Source organism: Pseudorca crassidens, chromosome Y (assembly GCF_039906515.1).
Source record: "Pseudorca crassidens isolate mPseCra1 chromosome Y, mPseCra1.hap1, whole genome shotgun sequence".
Lineage (NCBI taxonomy): Eukaryota > Metazoa > Chordata > Mammalia > Artiodactyla > Delphinidae > Pseudorca > Pseudorca crassidens.
The window spans coordinates 2517307-2543820 of NC_090318.1; the positions used below are offsets into that span (position 1 = coordinate 2517307).

General features: G+C 49.9%; 1 protein-coding gene across 6 annotated transcripts in view; it reads right to left on the reverse strand.

Moving 5' to 3' along the window:
- The window catches only part of LOC137217836 (cAMP-dependent protein kinase catalytic subunit PRKX), an 84547-nt gene that overhangs the window by 26160 nt on the left and 31873 nt on the right, over window positions 1-26514 (reverse strand). For 5 of the 6 annotated variants that reach the window (XM_067724805.1, XM_067724803.1, XM_067724800.1 and 2 more), the window contains exons 2-4: window positions 25877-26045; window positions 8713-8976; window positions 31-150 (exon numbers count right to left, since the gene is read on the reverse strand). In XM_067724805.1, coding sequence (XP_067580906.1) covers window positions 31-150; window positions 8713-8976; window positions 25877-26045 — 553 coding nt within the window. The remainder of the gene's footprint in view (window positions 1-30; window positions 151-8712; window positions 8977-25876; window positions 26046-26514) is intronic. The other variant, XM_067724804.1, reaches the window with a different exon arrangement.

Genomic DNA, 26514 nt, shown 5'->3' on the forward strand with positions numbered 1-26514 from the left:
CGCAGACTTCTCCACGGAAACCCGACTCACCCCGAGAGCATCTCGAATATGAGGATGCCGAGCGCCCACCAGTCCACGGCTCTCCCGTGGCCCTTGCTCTGGATGACTTCGGGGGCCAGGTACTCGGGGGTCCCGCAAAGGGTCCACGTCCTGTGGGCAGAGAAGGGGGTCCACAAAACTCAGCTGTGCTTGGCCAGTGCATGCGTCTCAGAAGCACTGAAGGTTAGTCACTGAATTGATCAACAAGATGCCTTAAACCCTCGCCCGGTAGATAAAGACAGTAACCTCGGCTTCCCTGACGTTTGTCCTTTATAGCAAACACTCTGTAACCAAGAAAGAATCTGAGTAACGGCCCTGTTATCACGGCTGTGTCTTCTTCTTGGTGCTTACCTTTGCTGCTCAGAAGCAAAACCCCCCGTCCCTGTTTTCCCATAAAATGATGGAAAAAAGGATTCAAGGATTGACTCAAGGGAACGACCCTCAGAAACCCAGACGTCTGCTTTATGAATAAATGAGCTGGTTCCGTGCCCCCAGAGGAAACACCAAGCGACAGCTAAGTGCCTTTTCCACCTGCTCTGCAAAAGGCCTGAAGTGTTTTTGTGGGTTCGCGGTCATTTTAGTATCCGTGGTGGCTTTTGGAAATCCTCAGGTTAAGGGGCTCTGGGATGTTTGGGGTTTAAATGGGGCGGACAGCTTGGGAAAGGATTTTCTCCCCAGGAGTTGAGACTTGCAAAATATTTAGCTTTTAGCGCCACCTAGAGGACAGCTGGCTGAAAGCAAGAGATTCCAACCAGCCAAGCCGGACCCAGCGCAGAAAGCGGAGATTTCTGATCGCGTGGGTGGTTGTTTTTTACTTGGGTCGTCCCTTCCCTGTGCTCCCACAACAGATGGGAGAAGCAGTCTTCTTCTCCTTTTAAGAGAATTCTATTTATACTTTAAAAAGCCCCAATGTTTAATTAAAACTTATAATTTGTAACATTTCTGCTGAAATATCTAAATTTTTATGCCCTATGGAAAATAAAGAATGATTTTCCTAATTTTCTCTTTATTTGTATATCTCAGTATGGAGGATTTTGCTAACAAAAATTCACCCGTGAAAAGATAAAAACAATACAAACTTCCAGCTGAAAGATTAGGTCCTGGGGTTGTAACATATGTCGTGGTGACTATATAGTTAATAATACTGTATTGTACATTTGGAAGTTGCTAAGAGAATAGATGTTAAAAGTTCTCATCAAGAGTAAAAAATTGTAGGGCTTCCCTGGTGGCGCAGTGGTTGAGAGTCTGCCTGCTGATGCAGGGGACGTGGGTTCGTGCCCCGGTCCGGGAAGATCCCACATGCCACGGAGCGGCTGGGCCCGTGAGCCATGGCTGCTGAGCCTGCGCGTCCGGAGCCTGTGCTCTGCAACGGGAGAGGCCACAGCAGTGAGAGGCCCGTGTACCGCAAAAAAACCCCCCAAAAAACAAAACAAAACCCTGTGTCCAAAGCATAGGAAAATAACACGCTATGGTCATGTTCACGTTTTATATGACAGATCAGCGATAGTGATTAATATCCAAATAGGGAAACCACGGACTTCCCTGGCGGCCCAGTGGTTCTTTGCCTTCCTATGCAGGGGGTGCAGGTTCCATCCCCGGTCGGGGAGCTAAGATCCCACAGGCCTGGTGGCCAAAAAAACCAAAACATAAACCGGAAGCAATATTGTAACAAATTCAATGAAGACTTCAAAAAGGGTCCACATCAAAAAAATCTTAAAAAAAAAAAAAAGGGCAACCAAAGGAGATGCCGGGGAAAACGCTGCTGTGACACATGAGCTATGAGCTCCATCGGCGCCTTCAGCCAAAGTCTGAACGGTGACTTTCTCTTCCCCAAAGTGCAACTGACACAGCTAGGCTGTTAAACCACTAAGAAGATCTGGAAACCGCCTGGTTCCAGCCCACGTTCTTACGTTGGGTAAACGTCCAAGGCAATCAGTGTCATCTGCCTGTTTTGTGTTTTTGGGGTGTGTCTGCCATCATGATATACGCTAGACCCCCAGAACGTATTTATCATACAACTGGAAGTTTGTACCTTCACCCTATTTCCCCTTCCGCTCATCCCCTGCCCCTGGCAACCACCATTCTACCCTCTGGTTCTATGAGTTCAGCTGTTTTTTTAAAAAATTAAAGTACAGTTGATTCACAATGTTGTGTTTGTTTCAGGTGTACAGCAAAGTGATCCAATTAAACACATATTTTTTTCAGATTCTTTTCCATGATGGTTTATCATAGGATATTGGATATAGTTCCCTGTGCTCTACAGTAGGTCCTCGTTGGTTATCTATTTTATATACAGTAGTGTGTATCTGTTAATCCCAAACTCCTAATTTATCCCTCCCCCACCCTTTCCCCTTTGGTAATCATAAGTTTGTTTTCTAAGTCTGTGAGTTCGTTTCTGTTTTGTAAATAAGATCATTTGTATTATTTATTTAGATTCCACATATAAGTGATATCATATGACATCTGTCTTTCTCTGTCTTACTTTGCTTAGTACGATAATCTCTAGGTCCACTCATGTTGCTGCAAATGGCATTACTTCATTCTTTTTCATGGCTGAGTAATATTCCATTGTATACATGTACCACATCTTCTTTACCCATTCATCTGTCAATGGACACTGAGGTTGCTTCCATGTCTTGGCTACTGTAAACAGTGCTGCTAGTAACACAGGGGCACATGTATCTTCTCAAATTAGAGTTTTCGTCTTTTCTGGATATATGCCCAGGAGTGGGATCTCCAATTCAGCTTTTTTAGATTCCACACGTTAAGTGAGATGCCACAGTATGCGTCCTTCTGTGGCTGACTTATCTCACTTTAACGCCCCCAAGGTCCAACCATGTTGTCCCAAATGGCAAGATTTCCTTCTTTTTTACGGCCGAATAATATTCCATTTTATACACATCTCCTAGCTTCTTTATCTACAATCCAAGAAACACGTGAGGCTACCAAAAGCTAGGAGAGGGGCACAGAACAGATGGTTTTCTAGAGCCTTTGCAAGGAACATTGCCCTGGCAACACCTTGATTTCCTACGCTGGCCCCCAGAACTGTGAGGCTGTAACATTGTTGGGTTAAGCCCCTTCGTTTGTGGTACTTTGTTATGACGGTCTCAGAAGCCAAACACCCACCCCATGTGGGCCATATCACATCAGCCCTCACCCAGTTCACCTCTGCTTCTAAAGCACCTGGGGTTTTCACACTCCACACTGGGTATTATAACTTGTGCTACGTGACGGGCTACAAGCTAAATGATGGCCAGGGAAACAAAACATTTGGAAACACAGCTTTGGAGGTCCAGAAAATTGTCATCATGATGTCCACGTTTATCTCTTTAAAGAGGCTGACCACCCAGTTGCCCCCTCAGGCTTGGAGAGATGACATCATGTCACGTAGACAAGGAGCTACAGCTCAGAAAGGGGATGCGATGGGGTTTCCATGAGGAAGAACTTCAGGTTCTCCTTGTGACTTTGCCCTGGGCTCGGCGAGAGGAAAGAGTCGAAAGTGCAGAGGCGACCACTTCACCCCATGCAGATGGCTACCATCAAAAAAACAGAGAACAAGTGGTGACGGGATGTGGAGAGAAGGGAGCCCCCCTGCACTGTAGGTGGGAATGTAAAATGGTGCGGCCACTGTGGAGGGGCCTCAAAAAACTAAAAATAGAATCACCGTTACGATCCAGCAATCCCACTCCTGGGCATATACCCACGGGACATGAAAGCAGGGTCTTGAAGAGATATCTGCACACGTGTGTTCATTACAGCACTGTTCACAACAGCCAAAAGGGAGAAGCAACCCCAGTGTCCCTCATGGATGAATAAACAAAAAGGAATATATCCAGACTATGGAGTATTATTCGGCCTTGAAAAGGAAGGGGACTCTGACACCTGCTACAACATGGAAGAACCCTGAAGACATTATGCTCAGTGAAAAGGAAAACTACCTAATGATTCCACTTACATGAGGCCCCTAGAGGAGTCATATTCATAGAGACAGAAAGTAGATGGTGGGTCCAGGGGCTGAGGGTGAGGCAGTAGGGGAGCTGGCACGTTTTAACGGGGACAGAGTTTCAGTTCTGCAAGAAGAAAAGAGTTCTGGAGACGGATGGTGGGGATGGCTGTACCACGTACTGAATGTAATTCATACGCTGAATTTTACGCTTAAAATCGGTTAAGGTGGTATCTTGGATGCTATCTATATTTTGCCACAATTAAAATTTTATAAAGTGCAGAGACAGAAGAGGCTAAGAAAGGAGGGTGTTCCCGTGGGTGGGAGATCCAGGAACAGGTGTCTGATACCCAGAGTCAAGGTAAGGTAGCCTCGGCAGAAGCTGGACCAAGGGCGGGTTTGAAAAGGATCCGGGACCAGTAAGTCCAGACAGAGCTGTGTGGGACCCACGTCCAGCTGGCACGCTTCTGCCAAGGAGCATGTCTCTGGGGCAGCCACTTAAAAACTCTGGGCTGCAGCCCAGGTCCAGACCACGTGTGCCCGGGTTGCCTAGTGTTGCCGTTGTGTCTGGCACCTGTCTGTAGACAGGGAGAAAGGAACGGCATCTTAGGAGGGAGAAAATACCCTTTGCAAAGAACTCCTCCAACAAGAGATGCAATGATGAAGCACTGATAGAAGAAACCCCTATCTTGCAGGTTTCATGTAAAGAAAGTAAGTGTCTGCTCACTGATACGTCTGTCCACTCTCTCTGTTTCTCTGCCCATCATCGAGCTCACGCTGACCCTGCTGTGTAAGCAGTGCATCTGGTCCGAGCCCTCCCCAGGTCCACTGGAGTGTTGGGGGTCTTGGGCGGGAGTGTTCAGCTCTCTCCAGGAACCCACCCAAAGGTGCTCTTGGGTCCCTGCTTCCCTTCTCCATGACACCTCTCCATTCCCAATCTCTGATTCTTTTTTCACACGACAGACTCTTTCCCATTTCCCTAGGACCCCCCGTGATACAAAGTACCATTCCACTTTCAAATCCTATGGAAGGAATGGAAGGTCACGTTACGTTGGTGCAGATAGAAATTGTATGGTCTGGTAACCAGCCAGGAATTTGGGTGCAGAAGGTGGCCGTAAGTTCAAGGAAGGAAAGGAGATGGGAGACGTGGGTTCTTCCCACACGGAGTCGAGCGGGAAGGGGCTCACACTACCTGCTGGGCTTTTTCAAGTGGCAACCCGTCAGGGTGCACAGAACCACCTGGCGGTCCAGCTGGGAGTTTCTTGTCCCCAAGATTTAAGCTTAGGAGCATCTTTCTTCCCGCCACACCCAGCTGAGTCAACTCAAAGTCAACCCTCGTCGCTCTGGCTCATGAAATTCATTAATTCTGCTGAGAGATCCAGGTACTGGCCCGTGAATGCTGTATTCCCAGGTGGGGCACATCCACGGTGGCCTGAATCTAGCTGGAAGCCTGGCGCTTAGCTGATGTCCTCACCAGGTGCAGGTGGGTGCAGATAATTGTATCTGTGTTAGGTGTGGTGTCTCCGCTTACATGTGGAAAGGTGAGTCTCTCCCTGGCTTCATCCTGGGGTATGGGGCACAGGTGGAAGGCTGTATGACTTTCCAGTTTCTCAGTAAACTCAGGTAGCCTGACCCCCTCATTCAAGGAAAAGCTTTCTCCAAAAAGCCCCCAGGCTTCTTGGATGTAGAGAGGCATAAACTGCTAGAAAGAGCTTCAGACTGCAGTAAACGTCCTTAAAGCCCTAGATTTCAAACAGTACTGCAGTTCCCTAAAAAGTTAAAGAGAACTTCCGTAAGTCCCAGAAACTTCAGTCCTTGGTTAAGGCCCCCAAAGAACTGAAAGCAGGGACTCTAACAAACATGTGTACACCCAGGTGCATAGCAGATGATTACTGTGCAAGGTGGAAGCAGTCTTCTCCTTTTAAGAGAATTCTCTTTATACTTAAAAAAGCTTCCTGCAAAAAGTCCCCATGCTTCTTGGATGTAGAGAGTCACAGATTGCTAGAAAGAGCTTCAGACTGCAGTAAATGTGTTAAGACAAGACAGACAGTGGGGGATGTTACTGGGAGAGTGTGCCGGTCCAGGCTGTGAATTATCGATGCCCCTGATCTTATCGTTTCTGCTCACTGGCTCTTGAAGAGAGGGCCAAGTGACACCCGCCGTTCTCAGTTTTCTCACTGTTATCAGGTCCACCACAACTGGGGGTGGGAGACCGTTATCCAAGTATGCTCTGTGAAACAGACGTCCAATTGCTCATGTGTTCCGACTCCCCCACTGCCTTCCATGGCATCCCCACTGAGTTGAATTGTGTTCCCCCCCAAAAGTCCTAGACTCCAGTACCTGTGAATGTATTTGGAAATAGGGTCTTGCAGATGTAATCAGGTTAAGACTGGGGCTAATCCAATGACTCGTGTCCTTAAAAGAAGAGGAAGAGAGAGAGATCTCTCTACTGTATTAGAAGGAGGCCGTCTACAAGCCAGGAAGAGGCCTCACCGGGAACCAACTCAGCCAGCATCCTGACCATGGACTTCCAGAACTGGGAGAAATACATTTCTCATAAGGTCACCAATCCTATGGGATTAGGACCCCACTGTCATGACCTCATTTGACCTTAATTACTTCTTAACAACATGATCTCCAAATACAGCCACACAGTGGGGGTTGGAGCTTCAAGACATGAATTTTGGAGGAACACAAGTTCAGTCCAGAGCAATGGTGGTGATCATGAAGGTGATGGTGATGGTGGTGATGGAGGTGATAATTATGGAGATGACAATGATGGAGATGGTGGTGATGATGATGATAGTGGTGATGATGGTGATGATGATAATGGTGATAATGAGGGTGATAATGAGGGTGATGATGACGGTGGTGATGGTGATGAAGGTGATATCTATGGGATGATGATGGTGATGACAGTGGTGGCGATGGTGGTGGTGACGATGGTGTGAGGGTGGGCATGATAAAGTCAGAAGCACGTACTGTCTACTCAATGCTTACTACATGAGAGGAACCGTTCTTAGGAAATACTTTGCATCGAGCAGACCCATCCATTGTTACCAATCACCCTGCAGGGTAGGAACACTTCTCATTACACAGACGAGCAAAACCAAGGCACACGGGGTGACGACAACATACAACGTACTCAATCTCTCCAGCTGGAGAGCGGCAGACACAGGGGTCCAGCAGAGGCAAGTGGTCCCCATATCCACTCTTCATTCCTAACTGCCCCTCTGAGGTGCTTCCGTGAACAGAGGCTCTTGGTAAGGGAAATAAATTTAACCCGGAAGCCGTAAGGTACTACCACTTGGCAATTGTGGGGATACATGCAAACTGCCTTACCTCTCAGGGCCTCAGATTTCTCAGCTGTAAAATGATGACGGTTGGCCAAACTTATCACCGAGTGAATTTGTGAAACACTTTATTGGTTGTTTGTTTGAATCAGGGCTTCCAAATAAAATGATTAAAAAAACCCCAAAAAACTAGCAGGTGGACTATATACCACACGTTACCAATAGGGGGCAGCACCAACGCCATAAACCAATTTTTAAAACTATATAAAGTCCTCACACTCTTCTACGTAAAACCATCCCGTTTTATTCTCAGCCATGAAATAGATGAAATTCTATAGGGGAAAATCAGATTGCATTTAACAGCAGCCTAGAACGGAACTGGGTCATTTGTAGAGACATGGATGGACCTAGAGACTCATACAGAGTGAAGAAAGTCAGGAAAACAAACATCGCATATTAATGCATATATGTGGAACCTAGAAAAATGGTGCAGATGAACTTACCTGCAAAGCAGAAATAGAGACACAGACGTAGAGAACAAATGTATGGACACCAAGGGGGAAGGAGGGGTGGTGGGATGAACTGGGAGATTGGGGTGGACATACATACACTATTGATACTATGTGTAAAATAGATAACTGGGCTTCCCTGGTGGCACAGTGGTTGAGAGTCCGCCTGCCGATACAGGGGACGCGGGGTCGTGCCCCAGTCTGGGAGGATCCCACGTGCCGCGGAGCGGCTGGGCCCGTGAGCCATGGCCGCTGAGCCTGCGCGTCCAGAGCCTGTGCTCCGCGATGGGAGAGGCCACAGCAGTGAGAGGCCTGTGTACCACAAAAAATAAAAATAAAAAAAGAAAGACAAGCTGTAATATGAGTTGGTGACGGTGTGGAGAAAAGGGAAAGCACGTCCACTGTTGGTGGGAATGTAAACTGGTGCAGCCACTATGGAGAACAGGATGGAGGGTCCTCAAAAAACTAAAAATAGAGCTACCATGTGATCCAGCAATCCCACTCCTGGGTATATATCTGGAGAAAACTCTAATTCGAAAAGATACATGCACTCCAATGTTCATTGCAGCACTATTTACAATAGCCAAGACATGGAAGCAACCTAAGTGTCCATCGACAGAGGAATGCATAAAGATGTGGTGTGTATATATATATACATATATATATATATATATATATACACATATATACACAATGGAATATTACACAGCCATCAAAATGAATGAAATCATGCCATCTGCAGCACCATGCATGGACCTGGAGATCGTCATACTGAGTGAAGTGAGTCAGACAGAGAGAGACAAATACCATACGATGTCACTTCTGTGTGGAATCTAAAGAAAAAGGACGTCACAGCGCAGAGGACGCAGAGCACGCTGCCAGAGGCAGGGGGCGGGAAGATGGGAAAACGGGGGAAACGCTCACGTACTTGTCCACCAGTTTCTTGGCGAACCCGAAGTCAGTGAGCTTGATGTGACCGTCTCTATCCAGCAGGATGTTCTCCGGCTTGAGGTCCCTGTAGACGATCTCCTTGGAGTGCAGGTACTCAATGGCACAGACGATCTCCGCGGCGTAGAAGAGCCCGGTGGAGCTGGAGAAGCGGCCCTGGTTGCGCAGGTAGCTGAAGAGCTCACCACCCGGCACGAACTCCATCAGCATGTACAGGAAGCGGTCATCGTGCCCCGTCCAGAACCTGCGGGACCAGAGCGGGAGTGAGGGCTGCGCCTCGGAGGGACAGGAAGGGACAGGGACGGACGGATGCTGGGATGGCACTTAGACGGAGGTCGTGTTCCATGAACAGGTCATGTTAAGATATATCTCTCGGTAAGACATGATCATACGAAGTGAAGTAAGTCAGACAGAGAAAGACAAATACCATATGATATCACTTCTATGTGGAATCTAAAATGAGACACAAATGAACTTATCTACAAAACAGAAACAGACTCACAGACACAGAGAACAGACTGGTGGTTGCCGAGGGGGAGGGGGTGGGGGAGGGATGGACTGGGAGCTTGGGGTTAGCAGACGCCAACTATTATATAGAGAATGGATAAACAACAAGGTCCTACTGTAGAGCACAGGGAACTGTATTCACTCTCCTGCGATAAACCATATGGAAAAGAATATGATAAAGAATGCATATATACGTATAAGGGAATAACTTTGCTGTGCAGCAGAAATTAACACGACATTGCAAATCAACTATACTTCATTTAAATCTTTAAATCTCTAGGTCCATGTTAGGATACTCATATACATGGACAGATGCAAGACGTGTGTGGACAGATGTTAAGATTTGGTAGAGGGCTTCCCTGGTGGCGCAGTGGTTGGGAGTCCACCTGCCGATGCAGGGGACACGGGTTCGTGCCCCGGTCTGGGAAGATCCCACGTGCCGTGGAGCGGCTGGGCCCGTGAGCCATGGCCGCTGAGCCTGTGCGCCCGGAGCCTGTGCTCCGCAACGGGAGAGGCCACAACAGTGAGAGGCCCGCGTACTGCAAAAAAAACAAAACAAAACAAAAAAAACGATTTGGTAGAGATCGATGTTAAGATATGTCTATAGGTATTAGAACAGAAAAACCAACACATAAGCAGATGATTATTTTGTAAGAAAAGATACATCCCTAGGTAGATGTTAAGATACTCATACAGATGGACCGATGCCCACATTTGTGTGTGCGGCGATGCTAAGATTTGGTAGAGAGCGATGTTATTGGTACAGATACATGTTAAGACATGGCATAGACAGATGTCACGTTATGTGTATAAATACACGTTAAGATCGATCTCTAGGTGGATGTTAAGATACTCGTATAGGTGAACAGATGTCGAGATATGTGTGTGGACACATGTTAAGGTTTGGCAGAGATCCATGTTATGGCTACAGGTACCCATTCGATGCGCTAAGATGTGGCACAGATGATGTTAACGTTACGTGTACAGACACACGTTTGGACACGTATAGGCAGACGTTAAGATTCAGGTGCACGCAGATGTTAGGATACAGGGAGACACAATGCTAAGGGATGGCTATCCTGTCGACGTGCAAAGGTCTCAGAACGGCCAAGAGTAAATACCAACTTCTGACGATAAACTGGTGAAAGGCTTGTTATGGGCTGAACTGTGTCCCCAACCCCCAAATTCATATGTTAAGTCCTCACCCCAGGACCTCAGGAGGTGATTCGATTAGGAAATACGGTCTTTAAAGAGGGGATGAAGGTAAATGAGGTCACTAGGGTGGGCCCTGATCCCATAGAACAGGTGGCCCTATAAGAAGAGGAGATCAGGACACAGACACACACAGAGGGACGACCCTGGGAGGACACAGGGAGGAGACGGCCGTCTCCACAGTCTCAAAGGGCACCCACAAGGCCGACATCCTGACCTCAGACTTGCAACCTCCCCAAACATGCACCAATAACTCTGCTGCTACAGCCGTGCCATCTGGGGCGCTTGTCTCACAGCCCGAGCAGACTCACACGGGGTGGGCACACCTCAGGGATCACACCTGGTTCAGTGGCCCCAGGGTCGTCATCAAGACTGCAAATTTCCAGTCCATTCATGATGGCCTCCCAGACACCTGCTGGGAAAGGTGGCCATTAACAAAACCCCAAAGCAAGAGACTTCTAAGCAACGACGGGTAGGAGATGTCCCCAGAGAGTCAGAAGAGACGCGTCACCTTTAGAAAGGCGCTGACTGGCTCTGTTCACGGGAGCAAAGGCAGCAGCGAGAAACTGAGGAGAAAAGAAGAATCTAGATGCGAGAAGAGACAGAGTCCTGAATGAATTTTAGAGGTCATGGCAAAGAGGAAAAGCAACAGCTACATCCTGGGGAGATAAGCACTGATGGAGAGGAAAGTTTGCCTGTAAAGGAGATGTGGCTACGTATGGCTGATTCACTCTGTGATACAGCAGAAACTCATACACCATTGTAAAGCAACTGTACTCCAATAAAGATGTTAAAAAAAAAAAAAAAAGATGTAGAAAAAAAGAGAAACGCTCTTTGGAAGTAAGGGCTCTGTTTCTGAGCGGATTAGGACACAGACATGTGACTCACGCACAAGCATATAAAGGTCCCCCCGCAGGATCGGGACACACAGACGACGATGTGAAGCAACGCGAGGCTACCGTGCCAGCGGTGCCTGATCCCCGAACCCCCGGGCCGGGCATCTTCTCTGCTCAGGACACTGTGCTCCCCTCCAAGGCTGGTCCCAAAGAGCTGCGTCCCTCTGGGCTTCCATGAAAACAAAGGATGCTCGGAGGAGCCGGCGTCCTTGGGTGAGGATGCGCAGGGCACCATGCACCAGATGGTCCTGGCTGCTGGGAGGGGCTGTTCCAATAAAATAAAGAAAAATACAGGCACGCCTCGTTTCAGTGTGCTTTGCACACACCGCATTTGTAACAAATGGAAGGTCTGTCACAACCCTGTTTTGCAAGCAACTCTACGGGCACCATGTTTGCCACAGCATTCGCTCACTTTGTGTGTCTGGGTCCCCTTTTGGTAATTCTCGCGATAAGGTCCCCTTTTGGTAATTCTCGCGATACTTCAAACCTTTTCGTTATTGTGGCGATCTGTGATTTGGGGTGTTTCTATTGCAAAAAAGCAAGTCACGGAAGGCTCCGAGGTTGGTGAGCAATTTTAACCAATAAAGTGTTTTTCACTGCGGCACCCACACTGCTTTTCTTTAGACACAATGGTACTGCACACTTAACAGACTACAGTCCAGCGTAAACGTAACTTTTAGATGCGCTGGGAAACCAAAAGCTTCGTGTGACTCGCTTTACGGCGATATTTACTTTACTGTGGTGCTCTGGAACGGAACCCACCGTTATCTCTGAGATCTGCCTGTAATCAACCGTATCGATATATACACAAAGCACTGGAGGAGATAGTTTGCAATGACCCAAAAACTAGCTGGAAGGAAAATCACGAAGCAATAACCGAGTGTGGCAGTGGTCAGGAAGGTGTAAGTTTATGCAATAAACAAAAAGATGGGGGACCTCCCGGGCGGTCCAGTGGTCAGGACTTGGTGCTTTCACTGCCGAGGGCACGGATTCAATTCCTGGTTGGGGAACTAAGATCCCCGTAAGCCTTGCGGTGCGTGCGGTCAAATTTGAAAAAAAAAAAAAAAAAAAGATGGGCTGCAGAGAGGAAAAACGCCCCCCGTTGTGGATGTGAAAAACTTTTCTATGCCCAAGCGAAGCCTTTTAAAAAGAAAAAAGGACAACATACTCTTCTGATGTTCAAATGAATGGCTTTTTTGTTAAGCACTATGGTTTTTATGTCTTTGCACAATATGGGCCACGCGTTACGAAAGGGTTTCTCTACATGCGCGTTTCCACGTGCAGACTCTTTGCACGACGGGTGCGGTTGGGGGATGACGGCTACCCTCCGATAGGGTTGCCATACATGCCATTCTTTCTCGGTGTTCCCCGTTGATTTCTGTCTCTCAGAGTGAGAGACGGCCCGGGGTCCTGTCTGTAAGAAGCACAGTGGCAGCCCCGTCTAGGCGTTGCTTTTCCCCCAGTTCCTGATAGCCGTGCATCTCTGGCCTGTTCCCCTTCTCACATCTGACAGCTCAAAGGCTCGAGATTTGCCGTGTTGAAACTTGAGGGAACACAGGACGCAGGAAGAGTGCTTTGGGGTTGTGGGTTGTGGCTATTGCTACTGGAGTGGAACACAACTTTGCTCCCCCCCGCAAAGTATCTCTTGGCATGCGGATTATTTCGACCTGAAAACAATCAAAGACTCAAAAGAGAAACTTTGACCTTCTCGCTAATAGCCTAAAAGAATTTAGACGGAGGAGCTGTTCCTGGGACCCCTATCCTCACCAGAGATGTCTGCCCGTGATATGGGCCACCCGTGGTGGGGAAACAGCAGGGCCTGGAGATCAGGGTCCACTCCGTGTCCCATTGTCTCTGCAGGCTCAGCAAACACTTGTCTACCAACTTTTTCTTTTCCGTCTCCATGTCGACGGCCTTCCTCCCCTTTGAAGTCCCAAGCCACTACCCCAACAGGCTCTTTTGTCTTTAGCTGAAGATGATAGCATTTAAGATGAGGGTTTGGACCATGTTTGTGAGTGACTCCGTTTTCCTGGGTCTCTCCCGTGTGTCCAGGGGATTCAACTTTCGTGTGACTTTCTCCTGTTCATCTGTCTCACGTCCATTTCATTCTCAGACCAGCCAGAAGAGCCTGGAAGGATAAGGAAAATGTCTTCCTCCCTGAAATGGCTTTCTGGAGAAATCGTCTGAGCAGACGCCCATCCTCCTTCCATCATTTAAAATCGAGATGAGTCGTTATCTTTGGGCCGCCCGCCCTCCTTCTCCGGTCCACATACCTACGTGTATGGCAAGGACGTTCCGTGCCGTGACGCTTGCATAGAAGCGCACGGTACCCCAAACGCATGACAGCCTCGCTGTGTTTTGCGGGCGAGCTTAGAACCCAGCAAGGGCTTTGCGGTTCTGACGGGGAGATGTGTTCTAGGGCAGGGGTCCCCAACCCCCAGGCCACGGTACTGGTCCGCGTCCAGTTAGGAACCGGGTCGCACAGCCGGCGATGAGCCGCCGTTCCGCCCCGCCCCCCCACCGCTCTCATTACCACCTGAAGCCCACCATAGACACACACCTTCCGTGGAAAAACTGTCTTCCACAAAACCGGCCCCCGGGGCCAAAAAGCTTGGGGACCGCTGTTGTAGGATCCTGACACCTGACTGGTGAACTTGTACACCGAACCTCTACGTAAACTGGTGACTTGCTGAATTTCTCTGGGGCAGGGCGGATGGCCAATCTAGCTAGCAACTCATCTGGGAAGGCCTGATATTCTGGGATTTCGGGGCCGAACTGAGCCCTTAAGAAGACGTGAAACAGTCAATAATATCTAAGCAAGGGCACGACCATTTTCTACAGCTGTGAATTGGGTTGAAAAGGTAGGAGAAATATATATAAGCCTATCTCTCTGCTGCTCCAATGCACGCACGCACGCACACACACGCACCTGGAGGGCATCAGTGAGCTGCTAGGCAACTCACTCTTTGCGTAACTTCTGTAACTGCTCCCACAGACCCACTACCAGGCTAAGAAGCTGCCCTGACGTATTCCCAGCTCCGGCAAACAATGGATCACAAGGTTCCAAGGCAAACTCATCTCAAGTCTCAGGAGCATCAGATAATGAACAACGTGGGGAGGTGAGGACAGAACCCAGATGGGGTTAGGAGCGAGGAATGAGACGACTTTCAGGGTTGAGCAAGTAGGTGGAGTGCGTCAGTCCCCAAAAATAGCGTGGCTGGACACCAGGTGATTCGGGAAGGAGGCCGGGGTCACAGTCTCTCTTTCCGTCCCCTGGGCTCCAGGGGAACTGCAGTTTCATCCACGGGTAGGTCGACCGACACAGGAAGCAACTGAGGGTGAAGTGTCTGTTATCCGGCTCCCAATTCCTCACACGTCAAGCCCTTCTCGGATACCAGCTGGGTGTCCTAGAATTCAACTCAGTTCTGGTACTATGCACCCAGAGGTACCATCAGACCCCATGGGGTAAGGGCTCAGTCCCACAAGACCCCAACGGCAAGTCCAGGGGGCCACCTGTGCTTCTGACCGACCGGCTGCAGGTGGAAGGTTGCCACGACCTCTCCTTGGGTTTCATCTGCTAGAACGGCTCACAGAAGTCAGGAACGTTTACGCGCTAGATCGCCTGTTTATTATAAGAGGAGCTAACTCAGGAACAGCCAGATGGGACCAATGCAGAGGGTGAGATTTGGGGAGGGGGCAGGCTGCACTCTCCCCAAATCTCTACATGTTCACCGACACGGAAGCTCTCTGAACCCTACCTTCTTGGGGTTTTATAGAGGCTTCATCACGTAGGTCTGATGAACTCACTGGCCACTGGGAAGTGAACTCAACCTCCAGCCCCCCTCCGCTTCCCAAGGTCAGGGTGGGACTGACAGTTCCAACCCTCTAAGGGTTGGTTCCCCTATAACCAGCCCCCAGCCACAGGTGACCCGGGGGCCTTCCAAGACACCTTTATGGCTCTCGACACTTAGGAAATTGCAAGGGTTTTAGGAACTCTGTGCCAGGAACTGAGAAGAAGACCAAATAAATATTTCCTAGGGTAAATCACCGTATCACAATCGCAAATGTCACAAACAAGGGATCGAGTGGGGAGAACTATACCGACCGACCAAGCTGGATGAAGATGTTCATTCCACAAATATCTAATGAAATCAAACAAACCTTCAACCAACCGCCATACCTACGAAAGCCACCGTATATTAAGCGGATAAGTCATTTTTGCCTTTGTAGATCACACGCAGAAGTGATCCGTCATCAGCTTGCTTAAGAAGCAATACTTTTCAAATAAAGGCCCCCATAACGAATAGAACTTACGGCTATAAAACAAACAAAAGTCCTGAGGGCCCTGACGCCACTTTCCTCCTCCAAATCACGAAAATCAGATACATTATCGAAAGGAAGAAAACAAATTCCTCCGATACATCTTTGCTTCAAAGCTCCACCAGTTAAGAGGTTTCTTGTATGGAAAGAAGTTGTAAAAAGTTGGGTATTATTAACGATCGGAAGTAAACGAATATTCAAACAGTTCCTGACATCACGATTCCAAGAACAGTTACAGTCATCGCTTGGTGCTTGTGGCTGACAGGAGGCAGTCCACGTGACCACAGAGGAATTCAACTCTTGAGTTTAGAGAATCAGAAGCGGGATGAACTGCAGGAGCTAATCTGTTCATCCCGTCATTCTCATCAACTGCAGGACCGAGTCTATAAAAAAAATAGAAGTTCGAGGGCCAAAAGCAAGGTTTATCACGTCGCTACGAGAAAAGCACGCATGTAGTGGATCTAAAAGGCGTGGGACCCACGGTTAGCATCACCAAGCAGCATCTCCAGTAACTCATGATCGCCCGTCTTTATTGACCTCACCACCCACTGGTTTTCTCTGTTTAGTGGATACATCTGGACAAGGACCCACTTCGGGGACTTCCCTGGTGGTCCAGTGGTTGAGACTTCGCCTTCCAGTGCAGGGGGTGCGGGTTCGAGCCCTGGTCGGGGAAACTAAGATCCCACATACCTCACAGCCGAAACACCAAAACACATAAAGCAGAAGCAATATTGTCACAAACTCAATAACGACTTAAAAAATGGTCCACATCAAAAAAAAAAAAAAAAAAGAAATCTTAAAAAATACCAAACAAAGGACCCACTTCAAACCTGGCAATGTCCTATCTTGGACACACTGGAAAGGGCATCTCCCGTTTGGCCTGTCATGAGCCTTGTGGGAAGCAGGGGAACCAGCTCTAAACACCGAACACAGAAGGGGGTGTGTGTCCCAGCAAGATGGGAAGGGTTGCCCAGGTGTATCTGTGGTCGAAGGAGGCTGGGGACAGACATACAGGGAAGTTGGAAACTGAGGCACCAGTCAAACCCTAGAGCTGTGGATGCACCGTAGGGAGTCTGCATTTTGTTGACGGCAGGAAGGAAAGTCATTGACGGGACTGGAAAACAAAGGATGACAGTTGGGTTTTCATGTCAGAAAGAAGCCCCCGTCTCCAATCAAGAGTGGATAAGCCCTGGGGAGGTGACTGAGAAGAAAGAGAGGGGACCCAGATGAACAAAGGTGGACGGACTTTGGAGATGTGACTTACAAGAGGAAAGGGCAGGTCTGGAAAAGATGAAAACTCTAACTGGAAAAGATCCATGCACCCCTGTGTGCACAGCAGCAGTAGTCACTACAGCCAAGACATGGAAGCAACAGAAGTGTCCATCAGCAGAGGACTGGATAAAGAAGACGCGGTACGTGTACATACAGTGGAATACCACTGAGCCATGAAAAAGAATGAAACAATGCCGCCTGCAGCGGCATGGATGGACCTGGAGATGATCATGCTACGTGAGGTCAGTCAGACAGAGAAAGACAAACGTTATACAGTATCACTCATATGTGAAATCTAAAAAGTAACAGAAATGCATCTACGTACAAAACAGAAACAGACTCACAGACCTAGAGATTATCATACTGAGTGAAGTACGCCAGAAAGAGAAAGACAAATGCCATATGATGTCACTTAGATGTGGAATCTAAAATATGATACAAACGAACTTACTTACACAACAGAAATAGACTCACTGACACAGAAAATAAACTTATGGTCACCAAAGGGGAAGCGGGGGGAGGGGTTAAAAACTAGGGGTTTGGGGTTAACATATACACACCACTACATATAAAATAACCAACAAGGACCTACTGTACAGCACAGGGAACTGTACTCAATAGCTTATAATAATCTATAATGGAAAAGAATAGGAAAAAAGTTTTATATAAATATATAAAACGGAATCACTTTGCTGTACACATGAAACGAGCACAATATTGTAATTCAACTATAGTTCAAAGAATTAAAAAAAAGGAAGAGGAAAGGGCAGAAGCCCTGGTGAGAGTGAACACAGCAGCAAAGAAAAGGAAATCAAAAACAGTGCCCGGGGGGTGGGGGGGTGGGGGGGGACCCAGGAGCTGGAAGGGCCATTTGGGGGGAGTCCAAAGGAGGAACTGATTGGAGGTGTGGGGCAAAGAGGAAGGTCAAGAATTCCTTTCCAACATGAGGACCCTGAACTGCCTGCAGAGACATCCGGGCAGAAGGGACCAGGCGCCAGGTGGGTGGATGAGTCTAGCTTGGAAGGAGCAGGTGTGAGTGAGAAGCTGAGCTTAGGAGTCTAGAGTGTCTAGTGTGCAGCAAGTGTGACTACAGTGCATGGTTTTGGGAGCACGTGCACACGTTCACACACGTCCGTCCCCTATACCACGTCCGCTCCCTGGTCCTCACACCTCTACCTTGCACGGCCCATGGCCCAGCTTCTCTCCAAGGAAAAGCTAAGAGACCTCCCTCCCTTTCTGTACGCCCTCACCCCTGCCCGGCCTCCTGGAAAGCGTCCACCCAAAATGCCCAGGAGGGATCTCTACGAAGCAGAGTTAAAAACAGTGAGAGGCAAAAAAATAATATGCTGTAAGAATGCCACACTCTGCATGTGTGTGTGCGCGCACGCACAGAGCTCTTTAAGCACGGGGAGAAGGACAGAAGGCATCATACCAAACTGTCCACGTGGTGACCTGGTGATGATGGAGGGACAAAGGAAGAAAGAAAAGGGAATGAGGCAAGCCGAGGAAAAAAAATAAAAACGAAAGAAAAGCAGAGAAGAGAAGAGAAAATGCTTAAGCACTCTCCACGGGCAGGAAAGAGAAAGAGATGTTGAAAATGCACTCAAGGAGTTGAGGCTGGGACTGAGACGCCTGTACACCTGTGTTCACAGCAGCATTACAACAGCCAAGAGGTGGAGGCAAACCAAGTGTCCGTGGATGCATGATGGATATAAACAAATGTGTTCCAGTCACACAATGGAATATTACTCAGCCATGAAAAAGGAAGGACCTTGTGATACAGGCTACAATGTGGACAGGCCTTGAGAACATGATGCTTGGTGAGAGAAGCCAGCCCCCAAAGGACACACAGTGTGGGATTCCACTCAGAGGAGGTCCCTAGGGTTGTCACACTCATCAGAAAGTAGATGGTGTGGCTGGGGGAGGGGGAGGGGGACGCAGTGTTTCATGGGCACCATGAGTTCCAACTTTGCAAGATGAAAAGGTTCTGGAGATGATGGTTGGGATGGCTGCACGATGTGGATGGACTTAATGTCACTGAATTATACACTTAAAAATGGTCAAGATGGCAGACGAATGGATAAAGAAGATGTGGCACGTGTATACAATGCAATATTACTCGGCCATAAAAAGAAACGAAGTTAAGTTAGTTGTAGTGAGGTGGATGGACCTAGAGTCTGTCATACAGAGTGAAGTAAGTCAGAAAGAGAAAAACAAATACCATATGCTAACACATATATATGGAATCAAAAAAAAAAAAAAGGTTCTGAAGAACCTAGGGGCAGGACAGGAATAAAGACACAGATGTAGAGAATGGACTTGAGGACACGGGGAGGGGGAAGGGTAAGCTGGGACGAAGTGACAGTGGCATGGACATATATACACTACCAAATGTAAAATAGATAGCTAGTGGGAAGCAGCCGCATAGCACAGGGAGATCAGCTCGGTGCTCTGTGACCACCTAGAGGGGTGGGATAGGGAGGGTGGGAGGGAGAGATGCAAGAGGGAGGGGATATGGAGATATATGTATATGTATGGCTGGTTCACTCTGTTATAAAGCAGAAACTAACACACCACTCTAAAGCAATTATACTCCAATAAAGATGTTTAAAAAAAAGTCAAGATGGTAAATTTTATGTGAGGTACATTTTACCACGATTAAAAAATTAAAATTGAAAAAATGCATTGGAGAGAACATATTAATCAATTATTCCATAAACAGCAAAAAAAAAAAAAAAAGTGGCCGTCATTGACAATGAGTAGGAACACACTGGCAGAGACGTCAGCTCTGAGCTCAAAGAAGCACTTTCCACCTTTGATTATTGTCTTTTATTTGCAAAGTCTGCAGTGAGCACCTCCCTTGTGGCATTTTAATTAACTTAAAAGGCAGCCTCATCTAGCTGGAGACACCTAACTTTAAAGTTGGTCACAATTTCTCCAGATGCTGCCGTAAAGCTGGACTCTGCCGTTCAAAAGGAGAAAACAGAAAGCCACTCACGTCACCCTTTCTTGAGCCCCATCGCCCGGCGCAATCTGAGGTTCTGGAACATCCCTTCCAGTTTCCGAACCGGCTCCACGGTAACCAGTGCCCCCCGCCCGCCCCGCCGAGGGGACCTGAACTTGTTTCCCCGTCCCCAGCCCAGGCTCCCCTTGTTGTGGATCCCAGGGGTCCCAACGCTCGGTGGCTACATCTGATGCCTTCCCAAGGACGACCGTTCGCTCTCTCTCTCTTCCCAGATGGCTCCCTGGAAACTGCCCCACCTGGAACCCTGTCTCTCCCGTCCAACTTCCCAGGCGTGTGCCAGGCCAGTACGCCGCTGTGGAAGGCGGGGACGGGGTGACCTCGTGCTCTGTCCTCGCACCCAAGTCCCCAGCTGAACGCACAGGGAAGCGCACCCTCCGAGGTGCCCGGGCGCACAGTGTGTCCATCTAACCTCCCCAGAAGCGCCCTGGGGGCCCGTTCCCATCTCCTACCCCCGCTCCTGAGTTACACACCAGCATCGATGCTGGAGCTGCCCCCGACGTCCAGCCTTGCGTCCAAGGCGGACTCAGATCCCTCCCCATGTCCCAGCCTCCTGGCTGACCCGTGGCCCCTGCACCAAGCATTCCCCCCACCTGTCAGCCACCAAATGCCTTCTCCTTCTGCGAGATTCTGCCGCAGCATCCTCAGCGGCTTAGGATCTCCGGCCCCGAAGGGCTGACGATTCCGTCCTTACCAACCACGCTGGCATCTACCAGAGCCTCATCGGGAACGTCACAGTTTCCCTCCATCAGGAGAATTCAAACCTCCCTTTTACAAGCATCCACCTTGCCAGACACCCCAAAATTCAAAATGGACATTTCGTTACGTTCGGACAAAGCACAGAACAAGGAATTGGGAAGTGGCCGTGTTCCTTCTGTCACAGCCGTCCCTTGCAGGCGATGGTGAAAGAGGAAGGAGAGCTATTTCTGGACTTTTGCTTCTGAAACTCAAGTGCAGAGGGGTCAAGGGAAGTCTGAACAGGGTGTTCTTTCCTCCTTAACTACCAGAAAAGCCAAGGAACAGGTTTACTAACTACCCGTCCACGTGCCATGGAGATGCACACGAGACTCAAGTCTGTGGGCAGGAAGAAAGACCTTTCCTTTAGGCTATGGGCTCGTCCTCTCCAGACCAAGACCCAAGTTCCTCTATGTGGAGATCCAAGCTGTCATTTCGCCAATAATGAGAAGGATGTGCCCCACGGGTGATGGACCTCTGAGTTCTTTCATACCCAGATCTGTAGCGGAAAGCCAATGAAACACGGCTGGCTAGCTGGGTCTTCTACTGCGCAATGAGCAACACGGCACTGGGACTGTTATTGGGTCCACAGGCTCATCACCAAGACGAAATGATGGAACTCCACGTGCAGGGGCTGGGACAGGAAAGTGAGAATGCACCCACACCCACCTAGTCTTTGTGTGTGCCCCTATCACAGGTGTTATCAACCAACCTTCCATCCATCATTCAACCCATCCATCCATCCGTCAACCTATCTAATCATTTGTCTACCATCTGTGTATCCATCCATCCATCCACCCACCCATCCATCTACCCAAATATCTACCTATCGATCTATTTATCTCACTATCTATTTCTATATCACCTGCCTATTCATCCTGTCTTCCTTTCTTCCTTCCATCCATCCATCCACGCATTCTTTCTTTCTTTCTACCTACCTATCTATCTATCTATCTATCTAGGCAGTGGTCTGTAATCAGGACTATTTCACTCCCTGGGACATTTTCTGTCAACGTCTAAAGACATTTTTTGCCATCACACCACGGAGGGAGTGTGCTCCCGGCATCGAGTGGGTAGACACCAGGGATGCTGCTAGACCTCCTCTACTACACAGAAGAGCCGCCACCACAAAGAATTTCCCGTCCCCAATGTCAGTGGCGCCCAGGTGAGAACGCCTGTCCTGGATCCCACCAACTCTAAGATGCCATAGATTTCTATATGCACAAAGGGCAGGGAGCAGACACAGGGTCCCGGTCTGGGGGGGACACAAGCCTTCCTCCCCGGGACACCTGGACTGTAACACAATCCTTCTACACTGAGTTTGTCAGCTCTTCTGAAATTATCTCTACGCTGGCTGAACCGGCCTTCAGGATGGCTTTATCCCAGAACAGAATGTATTCTCTGATGTGGACGTAATGAACGTCCTGGCCGACTTTCAACAACGCAGCCAGTAGCACTTCAAATACCGCACGCTAACGACACCGTGGGCGAACGTGCCAAACCGTTCACGTGGAAGTTGAAACTTGAGTCTTTGTTCGGCGTGATACCCGGGGTCATCGGTATTCCATGTGGCTTCACGGGAACATGAGTAAGGCTCACTCAACACTTCTGGATGGTATGAAAGGCAGATGTTGGGAGAAGCAACTCATTTCCAAGAGAAACTGCACAGCTGGGGGGATTCGATACCTGCTTCCCTCGTGGTCTCTTCCCACCAAATCTGGTGCCCCATCCAGTGGCCCTGGGCACCCCACTCCCCCCGTTCGCGGGGCTGGTCAGATACAGCGCTCTCCCCATTACGTGTGGGGCACCTCTAGAGTCTGCTGACCCTGGATCAATTCAATCCCAGTTTTCAAACACCGCCAGGCCCCTCAAGTGATGGTGCACAGAAAACTTCCAAAGGCTACAAGTACTTTATAATAAGACCCCTGTGCACTGAAAGACCTGCACTTAGCAAGTCACTAAGTAGTAGTGTCCACCCCAAGATCTCTATGCTGAAGTCCTAACCCCCAGGACCTCAGCATGTGGCTGGATTTAGAGATGGGGTCTTTAAAAAGGGGATGAACGTGAAATGAGGTCACTAGGCTGGGTCCTGATCCCGTAGGGCTGGGGTCCTTATAGGAAGACGAGGCCAGGACACAGACATGCAGAGGACAGCCTTGTGGACTAAAGGACCAGGAAACGTTCCTGCCTGTTGGCCGTAGCACAGTTGGACCTGACATATAAAAAGACTACACTGAGGTGTGCCTGCACCCAGTGAGCTGTATGGCAACAGGAATATCAAGGTAGCAAAGAGACTGTCAGACTACAGAGCCACCACAGTGCAGAGAGATCACACTCTTTAAAATTAGAGAAAACCCGATTTAGATAACCTGGGGTCAAACTGCATCCCACTGAAACTAGGGCTTACAGCCTTTGTGATGGAAACAATTCAGGTACTTATCCAAAAGCACGGAACGTCGGAATACACAGTCTGCGTCCCTCTGGATTCGGCAGTCTACCCTACCTGAGGAGGAGACCGCCTGATTAGCTGTCCAGGAGACAAGGAAGCAGAGTTGTCTGACTAAAGCTCTGTTTTTCACGGTCCTCCTTTTCCCTACTCCCTTTTAACTTCCCAAAGCTCAAGGATTCTATCCTGGGGACTCCTCTGACGTAGTTAGAAAGCACCCCCTAGGCTGGTGCCCACTCCAGGAGACGACGGGGTGTGTGGTACTTTGCTGGGGCTGCCGTAACAGAAGAGCACAAACTGGGTGGCTTAAACAACAGAAATGCATCCTGTCATAGTTCTGGAGGCCAGAAGTGCAAGATCAGGGCGTTGGTGGTTCCTTCTAGAATCTCCAGGGAAGGATCTGTCCTAGCTTCTTCTACAGCTTCTGGTGGTTGCCAGCAACCCCTGGGGCTCCTCGGCTTATGGCCGCATCACCCCAATCTCCACCTCCGTCTTCACGTGGCCTTCTCCTCTCTGTGTGTCTCTGTGTGTCTTCTCCGCTTGGTACGAGGGCACCCATCACATCGGATGGAGAACCCACCTTACTCCTATAGGACCTCGACCTCCATCTTGATGACACCTACAAAGACCCAACTTCCAAATAAGGTCACATTCACGGGTACTGGGGGTCAGGACATCAACGTATCTTTTGCAGGGGTGGGGGGGGGGGACACGACACACAATTCAACCCACAAGGTGGAGTTCCCAGAATGGAAGCCATCCCCCAAGGTTCCCTGTAGCATCACCCTAATGTTTCCAGGGGGACGTGCCTGATCCCAGAACATATGCGTTGAGGAGACCTCAGCAACCCCGCCAGCCGCCGGGCGGCACGCCCACCACCCACGCACAGCCCTGGGAAGCACTCCTCCCGCTGCCTTCTTCCCTCTTCTCCAAACTTGTGTCTTCTCGACGCCAATGTCTCAGACTTTTCATTTTCACCATCAACTCCACCTGCTTCTCTTCCGTGTTCTCCTAATTTCACTGCAGACACATAACCCATCACGCCACTTGGTCTCCAGAGCAAACCGGAACCCAGCGGCCAGGTGCGCCGTCTTCCTGGGAAAATTCAGCCACAAAGCACCCTGGGGGACACACCCCGGGGTCCTGGCTTGAGACTTCCTGTATTTGGTAAAAGCCCAAGACCGTTCTCCCAAATCACGTGAGAATGACTTGGCAACAGATAAAGGAGTCCACAGCTCCTTTACAAAACGTGTACTGAACACCCTAGCCAACTGAAGTCGTCATCCAGAATCACTATTTCAGTTTCTCGAAGAGACACCAGAAGGAGAAGCTTTTCTTCTTTCCAGAAGAAGATCTACACGCATGAGATTTTCTACCCATCTCCCCACCACCTCCCAGCGAAGAGGAGACTCAGACCTGAACAGGGAGGGGTGGTGGCTCTGCTGCACTGGCTAAGTTCTTTTTCTGTTTCGATTTTAATGACTCAACAGCATGAGACTCTACTGACCCGTCCACACTGGCCCAACACGGCCACTGGGCTTCATAAAAGGAAAGTAAGACAAGAAGTCAGCTGCTTCCCTTCTGTCACCCGTCAAACATGCCGCCCGTCCCTGCTCCGAGTGACACGCTGTTTCGGGCCCTGGGGACGTTGCTCCGGTGGCTGTGAGCCGGCAGGTGTTATCTCCCTGCACTGGGGCACAGGCAAGGTGCTCCAAGAGCAGGGTGCAGGCGCCTGTCTCTGTGTACAGGCAGGTGTATCGCAGAAGAAAGGCAGGTGAGGGTGAGGTGGGAGAGGCAGGGGGTGGGGAGAGGCAGATGAAGGGGGCACCATGGGGGGGCGGGTGGCCCTGCGGTGACAACATGGATGGTACCTCCCACCTCCTCCTGCAGGTCACTTTCCTGGGATGGAGGCAAGAGTGTCTGAAAAGAGCCAGAGGCAGAGGCAGAGCCCGGGATGAACCGTTTCTAGGCCACTGAGCCCCTGGGGTCATTCCCTGAGGATGTGTCAGCAGAGACGCAGGTCATCAGAGGGCCGTGCGGGTGAAGGGATCACTACGGCTGTAGTGAAAGCAAAGAACGCCTTGAAAGAGGCACGTCTTGGAGGCCAAGAACAGCTGGGCAGTCAGGCCACAGAGGGGGGCCCACACCAGGCTGGGCTGGGACGGGTCGGGGGCTGCGAAGGGGCGTGAGGAAGGCGGCGGAAGGGGCAGGCCCCCGGGGATGGCGACGGAGAGCCCTCTGTGGACGCCCACACCTGAGGCCCCTGAGTGGGAAACGGCCTTATCCTCCGCCAGCAAAGAGCGTGGCAGAAAGAGGGATCCATTTGGTCCACCTTGGGCACCTTCAACTGGAAGGTTCTATGAGGCATCGACATGGGGCCACTGAACGGCCAGCTAGAAACCCAAGGAACGATGTGAGCGAGCAGAGGTGAGCAGGTGACTGAGGTCCCAGGAAGACCGACTGGACCGGCTGTCCAGGGGGCTGGGTGTGGGAGGAGGGGACAGAGCCTCTGGCGGGCCCCAGGCGGCCCTGTGGACACGCGGCTGGTGCAGGGGGGGCAGCGCCAGGCGTGCCACCCTGGCAGGCACTCGTGGGAACGGCGCCTTTCTCCGCGAGACCGGGAGCTGAGATGTCTCAGCAGAGGGTGACCCGCTGTGACCGCACCCCATCCCACCTCCCGCAGGAGAATCCACCTGGGGAGCGGGAGGGTGGGGACCCGGCGAAGGGGACTCACAGCTTGACCAGGAACGGGTGGCTGACTTCCTTCAGCACGGATTTCTCGTTGTGCACGTGCTGTTCCTGCTTCAGGCGGATGACGTCCGGGATACTCATCACCTTCAGGGCGAAGAAACGTGTGCTCTGCTTCTCGCGGACCAGCTGCACGCGACCGAACGTCCCCGTACCTGCAGTGGGGAGACGCGGTGTCAGCAGCCACGGCCCCCAGGACGGGAGACCAGCACCCCGACCTCAAGGCAACCTGGAGGCTCGGACAGCTCAGTAATGGGCGATGCACCTGGTGCGAGGGCTGGGTGACAGGCACCTGTCTGGAACGGTCAACTGAACTGACACCTGGTGCGAGGGCTGGGTGACAGGCACCTGTCTGGAACGGTCAACTGAACTGACACACGCACACGATCACTTGCCCCCGAATTGTTCTTTAATAGGGGCGACTGGCCATCCTTTCTGCAAATGAGTCGTCCCAGAGGAAACGCGCACACACACACACACACACACACACAGGGAAAGGCAGAATGGAAAATGATGCTAAATACATTCCTTCGACGTGTCTTTTTCTTTAGGTTTTCTAAATCAAGACAAGACACAGAAAATAAACTTACGGTTACCGGAGGGGAGAGCAGGGGGTGGGGAGAG